General features: G+C 35.1%; 1 protein-coding gene across 1 annotated transcript; it reads left to right on the forward strand.

Moving 5' to 3' along the window:
• Window positions 1-183: 183 nt before the first annotated feature.
• On the forward strand, window positions 184-14205 carry LOC137405611 (ras-related protein Rap-2b-like). Its single transcript, XM_068091932.1, has 3 exons — window positions 184-346; window positions 8445-8634; window positions 13400-14205. The coding sequence occupies exons 2-3, from the start codon at window positions 8457-8459 to the stop codon at window positions 13759-13761; spliced, it is 540 nt and encodes a 179-aa protein (XP_067948033.1). The 5' UTR covers window positions 184-346; window positions 8445-8456; the 3' UTR covers window positions 13762-14205.
• Window positions 14206-20635: the final 6430 nt, after the last annotated feature.

Here is a 20635-nt window from a genome sequence, read left to right on the forward strand (position 1 = left end):
AATCACTATTCGACATCTATTTCATCACCTGTTGCCATGGGTACGCCAGGAATGCCTATCTGCTTATGGTCGATGTTCCATGGCTAAGCTATGTTTTTGAGCGGAGGGATGGTGATTATTGAATTCGATGTGATAACATAGGCAAAAGTAAGGTACTCGACTAAAAATCATTTACCATTTTAGCGCTAGCTTGTAACAGTTGCAGAACGACTGATCACAACTTCACCGACAATACTCTATGACATGGCTAATATTTATTAAGTGAAACACTTTTTCATTTTGGGATACGCAGAAAGATAGACCACTGCTGCAAACCATCATTATACCATTATACAATCACAACAAGGTATGTAGAATGTGTCAGCCGATCCCTAGTGGCCTCTACTAAGGAGTCCGAAGATCTGTTGCACCTTGTCTGTTCCTAGTCTGGCACCAGCTACTGAGTTTATACTACTCGTTATATGCATTACTCGTTGAGCCGAGTTGAAATAACAGCATCTCTAGTTACATTCTTTTCATTGCTGTTAAGTGCCGTGGGAGATAACTTCAACTGATCAGACTGGAACTTGCAGCAGCAATAAATAGCCTATACTTGTAATGAGCAAAAATCAGACTTTAAAAATACCTGTTAATTTACAGATAAAGTTTTATTTTAAGCAGTATTTGAATGTTAGTGTGTGATATTGAACTAAACCTCCCTCATATGTCACAAGATGAAAAGTTAAGGCTAACTTCTATTAAATAGCTTATCAATATCGACAACAATTGACAACATTGCATTGTGTGTGCGTATTTAGAGACCTATGACATATAAATGTCCTAATCACCTACCAAAATATGCTGACTTGTACTTTATAGTTTTCTTTATTCAAAAGATCGATCAGCGAGCAAGCATTCTCATTCATCCACTCTGTGATCTGTGATGGGCTGATAACTAGTTAGGTGTTGGCAGCACTGATGGTGTTGAAATAATTAACTTGTTCAGGCGTGTTTAGACATGCAAATATATTATCAATTATCTGAGGGTGTGACGTTAGGACCTGTCAAATGAAGCTTTTTCTCACTCTTCCTGTATTATAAGGCACTAAGTCATGATACACAGTATCTTGTAACATATGATATGGTCAGATGTTGAAAGATACCATAATCATATCAGATTTAAAATGAGTTTTGCGAAGCTATGCAGTATAATAAAGTATGATATTATTTTACTATAGTATTTTCGTATTAGTGTAATGCTTTATATAGTATATAATGCTACAGTATAGTATTATTGCTTTATACAATATTATGTTATATTATAACAATTTATAGAATGTAGTATTACATATAATTTCGTGTTATGTTGTGACATAGTATGCATTATCTTTGTTGACGTATTGTATAATGTATGTTATATTATTATAATGCGTCTTTTCTCTCTTTTGATATTAATCGCGAGTTTCAATGAGATACTTTCAGTGTCTCGTTTACTAAATTGCACTTCTGGTGATGCAACCGTTGTCTGCCCAGCCGCCTTATTCAATAGTTCTCATAGCTAATCGGTATCCGCTGAATGCACCGCGTTGATCTGTCCTATCGGATTAGCTGTGGCACCTCGAGCATTAGCTAGATTATCTGTTTGTCTATTGCTCTGACGCCAATTCTTCCTCGCTCTACACTCCGCAGTCATTTTACCAACAACCAGCACCTTAATCAGTTCAGTATTTTCTCCCAGCTGTGGGACTCTCATCAATTATACAATAGTTAATAGTACAGTTAATAGGTCTATGGTTTTCTACATTGACTCCGTCTGCTCCAACATTTGAACCATACCAGTAGTAGTAATAGTGGAGTATGTGTCGAGCATTATCTCTCGTAAGAGAGATACTGTACTGATACTTTTATTTTTCTCTCTACTATCACGTTGAAGCCTGGGCCTAAAATGATTCGGGGAACTGCTTTTCCACCTAATCTTGCGCCTGAGTAAACTCGGTTGCATAGTCTCCGTTGGTCTTTTTTCTACACTTTAGGTTTTCGTAAGATTACAAAATTGTGTTCATTTTTTTGCTAATATATTTGAAGCCTAATTCCAGAGTTTCAAGTCGATTGGCCAATTATCTCTTGAGATATCGCTAAAATACTGAGGGGACTTCGTACTGAATATGAAGAGCAAAATGGCTACTGACCGAAAGTTTGTTACTTGTGACACACTGGATGCAATTCTTTGTAACGGAGGTTTAATAACAATTAAAGCTAGAAAGTTTTTTTTCCATCAGCAACAAGAGCTTCACACTGAAACCATTTATTTTTCTATTCATAAAAAATATGCAGACTATCAGACTTGCAATACTGCGATCAGGTTGTTATTTCTAAAACATAATTTTTTTGAAAAAAAAAACTATTGAGGCTTACTCCATTTGATTTCTCCTTTTTTATTGTTCTGCAAGCTTAAAGCTCGATATGGTGCGCAGTTCAAAATGAATTCGGGCTATTTTGAGCACTTTCGCAGTCGATGTAAAGTTGTTAATACACAGTCTAGAATCTGGTCCTGCTTACAGATACAAGATTAGTCTTGAGAATGTGAACAAGGCTGGCATCTACTGTTCTATTTTGTTATATATCATTACAGAACTTTGATGAGGTATTAAATAGAATATGCAGGGTTTCTGTCTATTCTGTGTAGATTTAAAGAAAAGCCATTTTTTTCTCTCGCTTTTTCTCTACTCCTTCCTCTTATTCTAGCAACATTGGCAGCTGCTGTTTTTCTAGTGTATGAGTATTACTGGTTATATGTATATACAACTAGTAGACTAGAAAGGCCTCCTAAAAGGAATATACAGCTCGGGGCTGTTGTTAGACTGGCCACTGCTAGCACTGACTGACGCCTGTCAACTTAATTCCAGCTCTACATTTATTTTAGTGGCACGCCATTCATCAACCACACCAACGCTTCCTCGCCTTTCTCCAGCCACAGACTTGCTCATTAACATTTAAACTCATTGGAAGTTATGACTAGTTAGTTACTAACATAATGCACGTGAAAAGCTGAAACGTTTCAAACTTTGTGTTTGCTCTGTTCATGCAGACAGTTGTTGTCTCCTGCTCTGTAAAGTATATGCCCGAATCTCATATTCCACAAGCAGATGTATGCAGTTTTCCTATTATTTTACCATTCGTTTTGTGGCTGACATTAAAAATAAATACCTACAAGGCATAAAGTAGTTTACTATGACTCATGAATTTATGGAGAAGGCAGTTTAGACATTTTTGCGAAAAGGGTTGCATGAATGACAAGTTTACAGCAATTGCTTTGTAGAATCATTTGGCAAAAGCAGTTGAGTAGACCAATGACAAAGCAATTCGCTGTCAATACTGCGATTTATCCGTAATCAAGCTACGTGTTGTGCGCGATGTCTTTTGCTTTCTGGTATGTCTGAAGCCTTGTTTATCATAGCCAATTCTTATTGCCCCTTCATACACATATCTGAAGCCAGGTTTAAGACAGCCCAATGCTAGCCATAAAAAACATGTTCCTAATACTGACAGTATTTTGGGTGTGTTGTGATCAAATTGAACTTTTTCAAGTACGCATTGCTAAAGAATTTGAGTTTTTCATGGGTCATTGTCCATCATCACACGCGTAAGTCATTGTATCACTATGCAATAACTCACAGTTCCTGCTACCTAAGTTTGAAGTACACTTTATATCTTTATCAAAGTTGTATAAATATTGTAAAAATACAGCTGCAACAACTAAAATTTTAGCTGCATCAGAAATAAGAAGACATTAATCCGCCGCATTTAAATGTACCTTTGCCCAAAGGAGGAAGACTCTGAATTTAGTTTGGACATCAATCAATATATAAAAAAGTTGAAGCTATAATTTTAATACTTTATTAAGTTCATATGTCAGATCTATTTTAATTAAAACATTAATAAAGTTATTTTAGACTATACACTACATACAGTTCAAAATGACAATAGCAAAACCTTTTCAGAAAGTTCAAAAATGGAATATCTAAAAAATATGTTATCTGGTATGATCATTTGCTCGCAAATACTTAAAATGCATATGACTAGCGTCAACTTGAAATTGGCTAAAATTTGGGTCTAGGTATTAGAAGGTAAGTCTGTTGGAAGAATACATCTCTGTCTACTCTAGTATGGACACTCTATTTTACACATGATAAATGACACAGAAATTTCTAGCATTTTAAGTTATTTGAAAAGATTTATTAATAACCAATTGTGATTTGAATCCATAAGTATTTTTATCAGAACTGTTCGTTATTAACAAAATCAATTTTTACTTTTTACATCAACAAAACATCTATTTATTTCTCTAGCTGTGTAATGCATTGGAACTCCTTTGCTATGGCATCGTCAGATGACAAAAAACCGTCATTTCGGAAATTTTTAGATAATGCCAAGAAAGCAAGCCTAGCTCAGTTATCATTAATTATATTTGAAGTGGGAGATTTGAAGTTTACAAAATTGTATGATACAAACTAGTCAGCTAGGTTCCGCCACATCCATCACCATTCTCTGTCAATACAACCAACGTAACATGGATGACGTTTCTGGCAAGCGCGGCAAGGTCCTGTTGCGTTATGATTGTTGTTGTGAGGCGTGAATAAGAAACACGCAGTAGTCCAAGTAGGGCTGGGCACTTTTAGAAAGTCTGAATCATAAAGGCACAACATGAATCGTAGCATGTGTTGGTAACCACCATGATAACACATTACATGTGAAGAAAATTAATATCAGGAAGCTGGATATATTCCTATCATGGTAGGTTCGTCAAAAGGTTGCATACACTATTTTTTTCATGACGCGCAAAGTTGAGCCAATCCGCAAGTTAACTGCATCATGCAAACGGCATACATCCGCAAGCTAAGCGAGTTTTGTCATTCACAAAACTTTATCGAATCTATTATGCTTGCGAATAATGGAAACAGCAATTGCGAATGATAAGCATTAAAATACCGCGTCAGCTATTCAATTTTACACATTTTCAATACTTCCATTATCCTTCTCTAATCGAGTTTCCACTTTTTCGTCACTAACACGAGCGGCGCTAACTGCATTGCTAATTATTAACTTACATTGTACAATTCCTTACCTTTTCTCAACAAGGCGCCGGAGTCAACCCGTATCACGCGAATGTCCATAGAAACACTTAATTCGCAAAATAACGCAACTCCAAATACACATGAGTCATGCGCGTCATAGAAACAGTGAAACTGTTCGCCATTTGCTAATCCGACTTTGTTATGTCAATGTTTTTTCATATTTCATGTTTGTCTTTCATGTTTCGTGTTCGTATTTCATCATCTCCATAATTTGTTTGGTTTAGTCTTTAGAATAGTTAAGTTTATTTTAATTAACTATAAACAGTGCCTACTTACCAAATACATGTACCTTCAAACATCTATCTATGTTCACCTTTACATACAAACTTTTCAAGGTATAACACAAAACTCCAGTAAATACTCTACACTAGAAATTATTTCCCCTCACACCATTTGAAGTTAACTGAACACCCAAAGTAATTTTTAGCTCACACCCTTCAAAGTTTCGCATTACAGTTTTAGAAGGGGAGAGGATGGTAAAGAGATACATTTAAAACATAGAAAAACTGAGTTATTTTATACTTTGTTTAGTAGCTAAAGGACCACCTTTTCATTCAAACCTACTCATCTCTTAACCTGAACACATGTTCACATATTAAAGTTTCAATCTCCTTCTGTGGATTATTATTTCATTAATTTAATTGTTGCTTATAAAATATTCATGAACAATTTGGTGTATGTATGCACATCATTTAGCATGACTTCTTTGTTTAGATGCTGTCTCATTACCTGCAGCTTGTAGTCAGGAGCCATTATTGATGATGAAGAATTGCATAATGAATGCACCAAATCTTATTAGATTTTATCAGAAAGTATCGATATTTTTTATCATTTGCTAGTGTTTTTGATGTTTGAGGAGATCTGACTGTCTGGATGCTTCAAAATTAAAATTGGCAAAACTTAATCACGATGAAAACGCTCAAATCAAGCGAAAGTGTGATTATGACGTCTATAGTTGCAAAAAGACCGACAGGATAGCGACACATAATGATGGAACTTGAACACAACAGACGATATCAACTATAGCAACGATAGAAACTAATGAAATTATTTAGCATAAATTTTCCTTCATTTTAACTGCGATCGGTTTTTACGACATTGATCTTAAAACATCCTGGCTGCCCAATCAACTCAAACATCATAAATAATCACAAATGATAAAAAAATACCGATACTTCACAATAAAATCTACTACAACTTTGTGTAAGTTTATCTTATACAAAATCCGTCATAGTATACCATATGACTCGCATTGTATCAAGTTCTTTGAGTAATATTTTGGCTCTAGCAAACATTTAACTAAATTTATCTCTCAACCATGCATTGATACAAGCTGTAACACCAACACTATAACTTATTTGAAATGCATTTTTAATTTATATTAGACATTTTAAAGAGCCAAAATTTAAATCAAGTTTTATTGTGATTGTTGTTACAAGGACTTGGCGGTTGGTCGTACTCACTTGAAGCACTTCCTCCATTCTTCTACTCAGCTTTTCACCACACCTGCTTCATATATCTCTGTCCTCTATTTGAGTGCCTTTGAAAATGAGTTTTCTCTGTAAAGTTATACATAGAAAACACTTATACATGGATAAATATATCTGGGAGAATTCTGGAGACTCAGTCGTCTGCAGGGACTTCCGTTGCCGCCAACTTAACAAATTTTTTCCCTTAGATCATTTAGGTATTTTAGTCGTTGTTGATCTAATCGGACTGACAAGTGGCACCTGACTGCTTCATTGCACTCTCTACCAGTGTAGTACTTTATCTCTGTTCATATGGCGTGTTCAGTTAGTCTGACTTGATCTGGTTTCATCCGTCAATTCTATTGAGAGCAGCCGTGGCCTAGAGGTTTAGAGTACCTGACCTACAAACAACGGTTTGGGGTTGAATTCCCAATAAAGGTCACTGGTGCTAACAGGAATGACATCTAACCTCCACCCTCTCTCTGTGACTGGTTATGTCTCCAGTTTTTGTGGTTCTTTTGCCACTGGGCTCATACATGTTCAGCAAAAATTACAGAGCCATTGTTTGTGTAACACTGGCTCTGGAAAACAGGCACTGACCCTACTTGCAGCAAGCTAAGCTGACATAATTGATCTTCGAGGGATTGCTAATACAATATACTAGTTTTTAACCATTTTTATCTCTCTCCTTACTATGTTAACTTGTAATTTACCCTAGTAATGTCTCGCTCCAATTAACATAGATGCGCTCTTAGTGAAGTTCTGTACTTCAGGCTAGTGTCACATCCAGATATTAATGGTGATGTCGGAACCATGATGATCCTGTCACCCAACATAAGAGTAAAGTTAACTGACACTGCTTATTTCTATTCTTTAACACTTTAAAGCCTAACCTTGACGTCTGAGTTAGACTAGGTTTGATCAGGGGACAAGCGGGTCCCCTCATCTTAGACTGTATTAACAACTTTCAATCGACTATGAAAGCACTTTGAATATCACAATTTCTTATGAATTTTTATGAGCTCTGCAAGCTCCAAGCTTGCAGAGCTCAATAACGAAAGCAGAAATAAAAAAATCGTAGATAGTTTATTTTCACTCATTCAATAATGTGATGTTTTAAAGGCAACTGAAGAAACATAATGATTGCAGTATACAGAGTCTGATAGAGTGTGTATATTTGTTAGGAATAAAAACAAATGGTTTAAGTGTTAATATTTTGTTGCTGAGATGAAGAGGCTTTCTAGTTTTGTCTATTTTGATCATTCGTTACCGAAGATTTCAACGGTGTGTCATTAGAGACTAATGCACAGTCAACAGCCATTTTGCATTCCTCGATCAGTTAGAAATGCTCTCAGTATTTTGAGGATATTTCAAGAAATAATTTTTCGATCAACTTGAACCTTAATTATTAAACTGAAAACATATTACACACAACACGACCAAAATTTTGTAATCCGACGCAAGCCAAAAGTGTGGAAAATCAAAGCTAGACTACACAGCCAAGTTCACTCGAACATAAGATTCAGTGAGAAAACAACTCCCGGAATTATATCATGTCCAGGCTTCAAAGTGTGAAGTTTGCCTTTGAGCGTTTGACATAATCAAAAAAGAGCTTACATACTTTCATAATCTGAAGAGTGTGTATGTTAAAAAAATGCCATTGAGATTTTAATTTGCTTTAAAATCCAGTTAAGGAGGTTGAGTCACTACAAGTGCTCTCGACCAATCAGAAAGAAGAACAATAAAGCTCTCTAGCACTGGTTGATAAGACACATTGACTGTGCTCAGCTGTCATATGTTAGGGTGCTCAGAAATGTTGGCCCAAAGGCTACATCTCCTATTCTTGGTCTATACATTGAAGGATTCATAAGAGATGAGAGAGTTCAAGGTCGTGCTGTTTGGATCAGGAGGAGTAGGCAAGTCAGCTGTGACCGTCCAGTTTGTCGCAGGTAGATTTGTGCAGAACTACAATCCCACAGTAGAAGATGTCTATAGGAAAGATATTGAGGTCAATAAAGAACCATGCGTTATAGAAGTGCTTGATACCGCGGGTAAGTGAACCTGAAGTTGACAACTCCCAAAGAAACTAATAGGAATTGTTTTTTAAGAAGTTCTACAAACATAACTACACAGTTCAATCATTTGGTGACAAAGCTCAGCAGTAAGCTAGGCTATGCCTGATGATTGCTAATAAATAACCATAAATTAAACTATATGAGAACCAAATTTATTATATTATAGTTCTTGTTATTTATTGTACTTTTAATTATATTTAATTTCAAAGTCTAACTTGCAAGCACATTTCAATTAAACTTTACCATACCAAGTTCTTTGCCAAGTTTCGATAGCTTTAGAACAGGTAAATTGGTTTAATGGTGGCCATGTTTATGAGCTCATCTGATTGTTTGCTTTCCGTCAAAACTGTCTCGTGTTTTCGTTGTTAAATCTTAGAATTAAGGAGATGTTGTTATATTTAATATTTTAGAGATAGCGCTATATTTAATACTAGCAGTAATTTCAGTGGTGCCTGGGATTCCTTTTTTTCAATCCCATAGCCAGCAGGTGTGTGTTTCAGAAGCTGGTTCTCGGCAACCAGACGGTAGAAGGCAGAAGCATACGCATGCGAAGCTTGGATGAAATCCACCAAAAAATGTCGAAGTGCAGAGTGTTTACTCAGACTAATAGCCGTACACAATGACAAAGTGTAGTTTATGAATAGAGATTTTATTTTACTTTGCAATATTTTATTACAAGTGTAGCAATCATTTATAATTTTATTTCATAACGCTGCTGTTGAAAACCTCACTTGGCAGCATACAGATAGTTGTGTGAAACTGGTATGCCACTTTTGGCTCAAAATCTTAGCTAATGACTAATTCAAAAATTCCGCAGTCGAGGATTTAAAACAAAACACTCATTTATCAATTAGTACACCGCAGGTCTCTAGGTAACACGTCAAGCCCTGGAATTGAGTTATGGCTCAAGACCAAACAGAAATGTATTATGCTTCAAGTCTCTGTTATATTTCTCTTTGTCTGAATTCTTTGCATCGCCTCATTATCTATTTTTGTGCATTTATACCATTAGACAAACACACTAAATCAGAGATGGCCAATTGATTTTGAGCATGATCCGTTACAGCCAAATCTGACACATTAAAGATCCACAACAAGCTGTAGATGTGCATTTTTCTTTTTTACTATACATAAACATGCAATCACTGTATTTGTGATCATCTTAAAACAAGGCGCCAAATGCAATTTTAAAAATCTTTTTATATATATAATTTGACTAAAAATAAGTGAATACAATGAATTTACATAAAAACCTTAAGAAAAGTTTACAAAAATCTTTTTAAAACCAAATTTAAAAAAACTACTTTAAAAATCTTTTTGACAGCCAACTTGAAAGATCCACACAAAAATTTAAAAAGATCCAGATTCGGATCTAGATCCGCCTTTTGGCCATAGCTGCACTAAATCATGCTGTAGTGGTGCGGTATGTCAGGAGTTCCCAACCCTTTTCATTCAGTTCCCCCTTATGTCTTTTCATAAATTTGATTCCCCATGCACTTTTAACTCACATGACTAAAAACAACCGATACAAATTATAATCCCATTTTATTGTACATATCTAAACGTATAACAACTTATTATTAATTTTTATACAACACACAACAATACATGACCTTCGTCACGACGGTGAATTGGTTTATGACTAGGTTAACTTACTATCCAATCAAAATCTGGATGGATGTGTTCACATATACATGTATCTGGGTTCTGACCATAGATATATAAACCTTGTATAAAATATATATAAGGTTTATATATCTATGGTTCTAACTAGTAGCTCATTATTAGCAACTAGTGTTATAGATAAAACCAAAATGTTAAATGATGAAACCCAAACTCACATGGCACTGCAGGACATGAATTAAAAATTTAACAAGTCAGACACCTCTCTGCTCCCCCTTGTATATTAAAAAATCTCCCTAGGGAGGAATTCCTCTCTGGTTTGGAACCCCTGTGCTATGTCATATGTAACCCTGCTGACAACAAGGAGGGTAGCTCCAAAGGTCATACCGAAGCAACCTTGCTTGTCAAAGTCACTGAGCATGGTAAGAGTGCATAGAAATAGGTAAAATCATAAAAAGTAAGATACCGAGTGGCCAGACAGGATTGTGATAGGGGAGAGCAGGGGAAAGAGAGAAGAAAGAGAATAGAAAGAAGGAAAATGGGAAAGAGCAATGGACAAAAAAAGTAGAAGATAAAAAATTAGGGGAGAGAATGAGAAAACATATGGAAAAAAGAACAGAAATGACGAGAAGAGAAGAAAAATTTTCGCCTACAGTGCTTCTGAGCAATCTTTATTTAGCACCCGCTAGAGCTGTCATTAGAATGCATCAATCACCTGGACATGCATGCCGCATATCTGAGCAGGCCTACTCTTTCTTTTTCAGCTGCTCTGATAGTTTGCAAAGCGATAAAAGTTACAGTTACGCAATAAGTTTGTAGTTAAACACCCACAATGCACTGCACGACTTAACAATAAACAACCTCAAGTTCACACACAAGTTTATCAATCATTAGTGTTGTTTCAATTTTAAGTGTCGATTGGCTGATGAATTTTAGTAAGCTAGTGTGAGAAACATCAATAAAAATGTTTCAAACAGTAGTTATCATAAAATAACTATAAAAATTCATAATTGGTTCGCAAGCAACGTACATGTATATTCTCTCAAAATATCCCCGCCCATAAAATAAAAGTGAAAGTTATCTTTCCCTTACCATTTTATCCATATTAATAAATCCCACTTTGTCATTGTCCGAGTGTGCGTATTTGCGTGTGCGTGTGTGTGTGTGTGCGTGTGCGTGTGTGTGCGCGTGTGCGTGTGCGTGTGGGTGTGTGTGTAGGAGCATGTGTGGCGTGCTGCAGTGTGTTGTAGTGCACTGTGGTGTTTCCTTGGTTTGGTTTGTATGTGTTCATTAGTCTACTGTGAACGCAAAGTGTTTCCACAATTTTTGACTGATTTTGTACAAACTTCAGATGCATATGCTCTGCGCCTTCCACCAGATTGCTAAAAATATTTGGTTGCATAACTTCATTTGGTTTCATAACTCCATCTGGTTCCTGAGAACAGCCTCTTAAACATTCACCTGCAGGTTCACTGCTAGCAGTATATAACTTGTTTTATTGTTCTAGACCAAATAGCTTATACATGCCATTCTAAAGCATATAACTATTTCATATCATTCCATAGCATATAACTAGTTTATACCATTCCATAGCATATAACTAGTTTATACCATTCCATAGCATATAACTAGTTTATACCATTCCATAGCATATAACTAGTTTATACCATTCCATAGTATATAACTAGTTTATACCATTCCATAGCATATAACTAGTTCATACCATTCAATAGCATATAACTAGTATGACTTACATGACACACACTTGCATATGACTTACACTTTACATGACACCATTTTAAAAGTGTTAGTTGCTCCCTCTCGTCAATGAAGTTGGAAGGAGTTCATAAACATGGCAACTCTTTGTTTTCCTTTTATTTTAGGGTTTGATTTTGATGATTCATTGTTTTACATTTTTGACAAGTTAAGTACACTCTTCTTTGTCAATTCTGCAAAATCAGCAACTTTAGCTGACAGAAAAATTTCATGACTCGTCTATTTGAGGGTCTCTTGAGATCAGCTCAAGAGAAAATAACAAATATATCATGGCCCATTGTCTGGGAGACAAACAATATCTCAAACTTATTCGTCATTCAATTCATCAATCACCTCTTAAAACACAAGCTATCAATAAACTGTCTCTTGTCTGAATTGTATCATATCATTATACCAACTGAATGTGAGCTTGAGGTTACCTTATGACCTATCCTCCATTATTTGCCTACATGCATCTGCTGCTAATTAACAGTTGTTCAGATACATATACATGTATGTATGTATGTATGTATGTATGTATGTATGTATGTATGTATGTATGTATGTATGTATGTATGTATGTATGTATGTATGTATGTATGTATGTATGTATGTATGTATGTATGTATGTATGTATGTATGTATGTATGTATGTATGTATGTATGTATGTATGTATGTATGTATGTATGTATGTATGTATGTATGTATGTATGTATGTATGTATGTATGTATGTATGTATGTATGTATGTATGTATGTATGTATGTATGTATGTATGTATGTATGTATGTATGTATGTATGTATGTATGTATGTATGTATGTATGTATGTATGTATGTATGTATGTATGTATGTATGGAGTGGCAGTTGTAAGGTAACAGTTACTCAGATTCACAGGTATATAGAGTGAGAATTGTACGGTAAGAGCTACTTAGATTCACAGGTGCATAGAGTTTCAGTTGTCAGGTAACAGTTACTTCGATTTATAGGTACATAGAGTGTCTGTTGTCAGGTAACAATTAATCTATGTTACCTCTATATTACTATAGAATGTTATATATGTACTTTTATAGATATAGGCACAGAGTAGTTTGCTTCTATGAGAGACCTGTATACTAATATATACTGTTATATACTTTAATATTTATAGGTACAGAACAGTTTGCCTCTATGAGAGACCTGTATACTAATATATACTGTTATATACTTTAATATTTATAGGTACAGAACAGTTTGCCTCAATGAGAGACCTCTTTATTAATATATACTCTTATATACTTTAATGCTTATAGGTACAGAACAATTTGCCTCTATGAGGGACCTCTATCTTACTATATTTTGCCATGTACTTTAATGCTTATAGGTACAGAACAGTTTGCCTCTATGAGAGACCTCTATATACGCAATGGAGAAGGCTTCATCATCGTATACGGGATAAACAACTACCAGTCTTTCAAGGATGTTATGCTCATGCAAAGTGCAATCCGCAGAATAAAACGTAAAAAGGAAGTGCCTATAATACTTGTTGGAAACAAATGCGATCTGCAGTTTGAGCGAGAAGTGACTGCCGCTGAAGGTCAGCAGTTGGCTGATATATGGGATGTACCATTCATCGAAACTTCAGCTAAAAAAAGGCACAACATCAATGAGCTCTTCATGGAAATTGTGCAACAAATAAACAAAAAGAACAAAAAAGGTAGCGGATGTTGTTGCACAATACTCTAGATGTCACTGCGTGTGACATAAAGAAATGAGAGTGGTTTGATAGTGAATGCTTGAAAAGCTGTGTCTACCTATTTGTAATCCTTGCACATATTCCGTAGGGGATAAAACTGTGTTGCAGATGCATAAACATGGAGAGTCTTATGTAACATTTTATTTAGGCCAAGACATGTGTCTATGCAAAACTTAATGCAGTATTACTCTAGACACATGTGATTGAGAAAGAGATTTGCAAAAATTATTTATCTTTTGTGCACGTAGTAAAAGGATTCTGGCCTAATTACTAGATTATTATTGATTATTGGTCATTTTCATCTGCAAATATTTTACCAGTTTTAAACATAATTTCTATTCTATTATATTATTAATATATAATAAAAACTTTTTGACGAATTCCTTGATTATCGGTGCATATTTTCTGCTGTAAATATAATATTATGTTCTGAATTTATCTTTTAGTTCATTTTACAGCATTGTAAATATATCATAATTTTTTGAAGAATGCAATTGATCAGTTTTTGCAACAGCAGTGTGTGCTTATAGTTTTTATTGAAAAACAGGATGAGCATGATTTTGTTATTTATTCAGGAAAGGCTGAAAAGATGTATTAGTATGTACACAGCCAAGCTTATCTTTCGCAAATATAACTTACCTAAAAGAAACAAATATCTAAGTTTTATAAGCACTGTTACCAGTATTAAGCCCTCAAGTAAGTAATTGAACCGAAAGCTGTGACACGTAATGACTGGTGTTGTGACACATAATGACAGGTGTTTGGAACAAAACGGAAACATAAAAGCAGTATTTCTCTCAGTAGCAAAACATGTTAAAATAAGCGACAGGATCAAGGGATCACATGATCACATGTTCACACTAGTACCATCAACCTATGCAGCAATAAAACTATTCTTCATTTTAATATCTCTGCCGATTTCTTATGAATCTCAGATTTTTTACTCAGCTAGGGCTTTGGATAGCATAATAATAAAGTATAACAACACGCAATTATATTAGATTAATACCATCTGATTTATTTGGTCAGCCAAATTTGTATTTTAACTTACAGCTAAAAATGCTCGACAATATAAAGCATTTAATATTATTAATAATATTATTTAATATTAATGAGCCATGGGTGGTGCACCAATACATAGAAAAAGTTCACAAACTTTCTGTATTACTTTATTGGCAACAAATAAAGTGCAATTAATTATTGAATTATTGGCAATTCTAAACACTATGTAATCAAAATTCTCTTGCCTGTTTTTCGTACAGACAAAAGGCTATTTCTTGGTTCAAAGGCTAGAAGCAGACTTTTTTACTAGTAGGTACTACTAACCTATTTCAGCTTGTGTTCCATGATCTGTTGCAACTCACTAATCTATTTAAGAACCCATTTATCCAGTTCATTATGCAATAAGTAGCAGGCCTACTCAAGTTAAGTCTCGCCCTGTAACCATCAACTATGCAACTTTACCTGTTCAGATTTATTCGCATTTATTTTTAGATGCGTTGCTGTCATTGTAGAACAGTTACGCCTTGAAGGAAGGACCTCTACATGTCAGCCTCATTTCAAAACTTTTGTTCAGTTAAGGCTGGTACACAGTGTATTGCGGTATGTCCGAGTTGAGTTCACAATACATTGATGTTTCTGATAACAATATTCACACTATCAAAAACTCATCCCCATTTATATCGACAAATAGTTCGCGACGCAATGTTCTTTTCACACAGTTCTGTTGCTGAAATGATCAAATACTAGTCCTGCAGCAACTATGATGAAGGGAAAGATAGATCAAGCAATCCTCGAAAGCTCATCACCATCGCCGGAGTGGTGCGCATAGCACAGTCTGTTGTGGAGGCACGGCGAACTATCAAAAATTTCTGAATATCTGCATTGCCTCAGCAATGTCATCATTTTGTTGTACACATTGACAACCACCCAGACACACTGCGATTATGTGTGAACCTGTCTCTAGAGTAAGGGATGGCTGGTTGTATAGAAATTTCTAATCATTATTATAAACGCATAAGATTGAGAGCTCAATTAAAATGAGATGAACTTCTAGCTTTTTGCGAATCACTTTACTGAAACAACTGCAGTTATACCTCACCCTATGATCACTGCTGCGTACAAAATTTCTGGCGCTGTAAAATGTAAACAAATATTCGTTTCGACAAAGCTATTTCCAAAAAATCATGTTCGAAATATTATAAAACATTGTAACTTTATAAGTGAGAATAAAAAAGCTGGTAAACTAAATAAATAAAATAATAATAAAACCATAAAGTAAGTTCATTTAAACTAAAAATAATGTAAGTTAGAGTAAAACATCTAGCGAATTATCAAACTGACATAATGCTGAATCTGCTCTTCTGCTGACATTTCACTCCAGTAAAATAACAGTGGAAACCTTTTTTCATAATTAATTGAATAATTTAGTTTTTACAATTAATTTAGTTTGGAAACTTTAATTTTATATAATTCAATTGTTTTGGTGCTAAGAGTAGTTACTTCACATTTTGATCATTGAATTTTAACTCTGGAATAAATCGAACAAAATATAATCACTTTTATATTTTGTTCAAATATTTAAAAAAGATTTGCTCCAATAGTTTCAACAAACAAAGCAAATATCGAAGCCGTTTAGCTTGACTTGTTGAAGTTGGACTGTAACAAGCTTAATTGGGCGAATGGTATGCGGCAGTCATGGTTCATTAACACGTGGTAATGAGTCATTGCAAACAGGAATATAACACAGTAATAGCTTATAAGACGTTTGTTTGGGTCGACAACTGGGTGAACTAATGACACATCGCTACTTTCTTGTTTTCAGAAATAAATTTGCTTTTTGTTATTGGTGCACTTTTACCAATCAAAGATGTGAAATTGATGTATTTGGTGAAATACTACAATGATTTTTTCTGCTGATAATGTTTTTTATAGAATAAACCTCAAGCATCTTTTAGAAAATAAAATTAACTTATACCTTTGATCATTGGTTGTGCATTAATAGAATGTTGACCAGCTTTTCTGTATGGAAGTTCACAACGTTGACCAACGAACTGGTGGTGAATGGCTTTTTAACATATCACTGCTCTATCAAAACTTACTGGCTGTCATTTTCAGGGTTGCACCGAGAAAGGCTTTTGTGCTGCATGTATGGGGCTGCAAGCAAAGTCCAGGCTGACTTGATGAGAAGAAGCGTGTCTCCGGAATACTTTAGTAGAGAAAGACAAATAACATGACCAGCAATCTTTATGAAACTGATCTTTACTTGATAAACAAATAACAAGCTAATATTCTAATAGAATAATTTGTTTATAAAGGTTTACGCTTTTGTCTATGAATCTTACTTTTTACATAATAGCTTATTTTAATTAGCAGGTAAACAAAAAAATGAAATTCATAAAAGTGAACTTTTAAGGTAACTGATGTATTGCGTTGTTATATTTTAGTTCCTTAAACATTATTTCATTATTTTACATTATAGTAACAATGTTCAAGTTTAAAAAAAGGTTTTTCAGCCAAAACAAAACGGGAATCACAAAGCAATAACGTACAGCTTCAGAGTTGAAGCATGCAAAGTTCCATAACAACAAATGAAGATATGATGTTCTTATTGTACTCGGCTGTTGAGCAATTTTGTCAGAACAACTAACTGACAGATGTCAACAAGTTCTTTTTAAGCAAGACATGAATGACGTTGCAGATAGAAGATAGTTTGCCTGATACTACTGGTTGATAGCACTTTCTATTGTCTGTCTCTGAAGCTCCCAAAAATTAGTTGCAGACTTTACTCTCCGTTCATAGTAGCCTGTGAGCTTCTGCTTCAGCACTACTGTATTATCAGATTTGACAGCTACAGGTCAGCTTATAGCTAAAGAACTTATGCATGCCAACTTTCCTTGGCAATAGGGTGGCAGCAATGAAAGATTTAGCAACGCTTCAATATTTTTTATTGATCAATTAGCATAGAAACCTGCATTCTTATATATATATATTACTTTATTGGCAATAATTTAATTTCAAACCTAAATTTTTCTAAATGATGCCATACAAAAATCATATAACAAAGTTTTTAGCAATAGAACAAGATTCGGCAAATGCTATTGAAACTTGAAGAAGTACAGCTTCCTTCCCTAACATTTGACAGAGACATAGGCTACATGCCTACATGCGCAACAAAGCTAGTATTGTACCAGGTTGGTAGTAGAGTCAATATATTCCTTTACTTGTGCTTAAGGATGGTTGAGACAGTATCATATTATTCGGGGTTGTCTTCTCAGCGATTATTTGCCGACTATCTGCACAGTAAACCGAAGCCCTCGTCGATACAGTGCGGATACGTCTGGAAATGTTACAGCTCTCAAACTTTCCTGATATTTCGCTGTGCATCCATGACAGTCTGTGCAATGTGCACACTTTGGTGATAGCAATTGGCTATCATGTATTGCTTGATCTACATATATTTCCTTTCATGATAGTTGTAGCGGGGCTAGTATTTCATTCACTATGTTTCCATGACAGGCATGGTGCGCAAATTTGAGCCACTCCGTAAGTTAATCGCATCACGGAAATGGCATAGATCCGCAAGCTAAGCGAGTTTTTTAATTCGCACACCTTAATCGAATCCATCATGCTTACGAATAATGGAAACAGCACTTGCGAATGATGCGCATTAAAATACCGCACCAGCTATTAAATTTTAAACATTTCCAATACTTTCGTCATCCTTTCTCATTTGAGTTTCACATATTTGCGTCACTAACTGCATCGCTAATTATTCCCTTATAGCGTACAAGTTTTTTACCATTTTTCAACAAGGAGCTGGAGTCAATCCGCATCATGAAAATGCCCATAGAAACACTTATTCGCACGGTAACGTAACGTGTGCGCAACTCCAAATTCGCATGATGCACATCATGGAGACTTGTTTCAGTGGACAGCATTGTAAAATGGAAACATGCTACGAATTATTCACTGGCGTAGACAATAATGGGTTTGTGACAGTGTGAACGTTGGTACCACAGACAATCACCAATGTATTGTGAGATTAGCACCGATCTATTGGAATACAGCGAGTACGAGCCTTTAGTCTTTGTTTTACTGAGTACTTAGCTTTACCAGAGAGTCCTTTTAGTTTATCGATCTTAGCCTCTCTGTGGACTAATCACGCGTTAAGAATTTCAAGAAGAGGTGGTCCACTAATGATCCATAGTGGTGTATATCAATAGATCAAAGATAGCAAATTGCCAGAAACAATTTGATGGTTATTTGTTGGCACTACTTCAAGTTATATATAGGAGTGTAAGCCATTTCAGTCATGTGACAAAGTACGAAACCACTTATACTAAGTTAAACATAAGTCAATTATGCTTGCAAAGAATCAAAAGTTTTATAATAAATATGGTTTGACTTTGACACGTATGTTCTTCTTTCCTTGTTCATTATATTTGCCACCCTTGAAAACACTTATAAAAATAAATATAAATATTTTTCACTGATAGCTAGTGGTATTCATACTGTTCCTGATTTCAAGAATGTTTTTATATATGATGTTAAAATTTTTAAATTTGAGAAAACTTTAGATAAGCTCAACACATTTTACCAGAAAGAATGATCACAAAATAAGGTGTGCTAATGTTGCTGTAGTACTAAACAGGTTTCCGTGAGTGTTACATAATTCTGAGATTAACAAATCAACTCGCAAACAAAAAAGTGAAATTATATAAAAGGGTGAACTTTTAAGGTTAAAATGATGTAATGCTTTGCTATATTTCAGTGAATTGTATATTATTGCATTTTATAGTACTAAAGTTCAAACGTTTAAAAATTCTTTTTTAGTCAAAACAAAACCTGAATTACTAGGCAATAAAGTACAGGCTCAGAGTTGATTCATGCAAAGTTCCACAATAAAGAATGAAGGTACGCTTGTTTTTATCCAGCTCAGGCTGTCACCTTGTCAGAAAAGCTAACTGACAGATGTCAACGCGATCTTTCTTAAAAAGATGTGAACAACTCTGCAAATGGAAGAGAGTTTGCCTGATACTACTGGTTGATAGCACTTTCTATTGTCTGTTTCTGAAGCTGCCAAAAACTAGCTGCCGACTTTACTCTCAGTTCCTAGCAGTTCCTTTACTCTCACAGACCTGTTAACTATACAGCATAGTTAATAGGTCTGTGGTTTCTAGTAGCTTCCGCTCTATGCAGAATATACCTTTACAGGGAATATAGATATACTGTTCTTATCCGTTGAGCAACATTGTCAGACTTACTGATAACTCTGAATAAATCAATTCTAGCATAAATTAAGCAGAACCTAAAAACTTGGAAGTTAGAGCTATTAATTGCTTTCAAGTCTGACAGGTTTGTAATAGTACCAATGTTTATTAAAGACCGTGGCCTACTGATCTAGAACCCCTGACCTACAAACAACGGGTCGGGGTTCAATTTCCAAAAAGGCCACTAATACTAACAGGAATGACATCCAACCTTAAATTGCTCTCCGCAACCAGGCATGTCTCAACTGGTTCAGGTTCTCTTGCCACTGGACTCAGACATGTCTAGTCAAGACCATAGAGCCATCGTGTGTACAACACTGGCTCTTAAAGACACACACAGCCTCTTCTTGCAATAAGCTAAGCAGACGTCATACTTGATCTACAAGGGATTGCTCACCTCACCTTTTTTAAAGTAATTTACCGTAAAACCTCTAATTGAATGCCATGGCGCTCTATTTTTCAACCTTTTTTCTTTAGTGGCGGTCAATTGGAGGGGATGTTCAAATAGAGATGGCGTTTAATTAGAGGTTTGATGGTGAATAAAAGCACTGTAGCTGTACATTTATTCCAAATGGGAGTTTAGTAAATTGTG

Source organism: Watersipora subatra, chromosome 10, assembly GCF_963576615.1.
Source record: "Watersipora subatra chromosome 10, tzWatSuba1.1, whole genome shotgun sequence".
Classification (NCBI taxonomy): Eukaryota; Metazoa; Bryozoa; class Gymnolaemata; order Cheilostomatida; family Watersiporidae; genus Watersipora; species Watersipora subatra.

Coding starts and splice junctions, on each gene's coding strand:
- LOC137405611 (XM_068091932.1), top strand. CDS start 8,457: ATGAGAGAGTTCAAGGTCGTGCTGTTTGGATCAGGAGGAGTAGGCAAG. Junction 8,635..13,399: donor AGAAGTGCTTGATACCGCGG/GTAAGTGAACCT, acceptor TAATGCTTATAG/GTACAGAACAGTTTGCCTCT.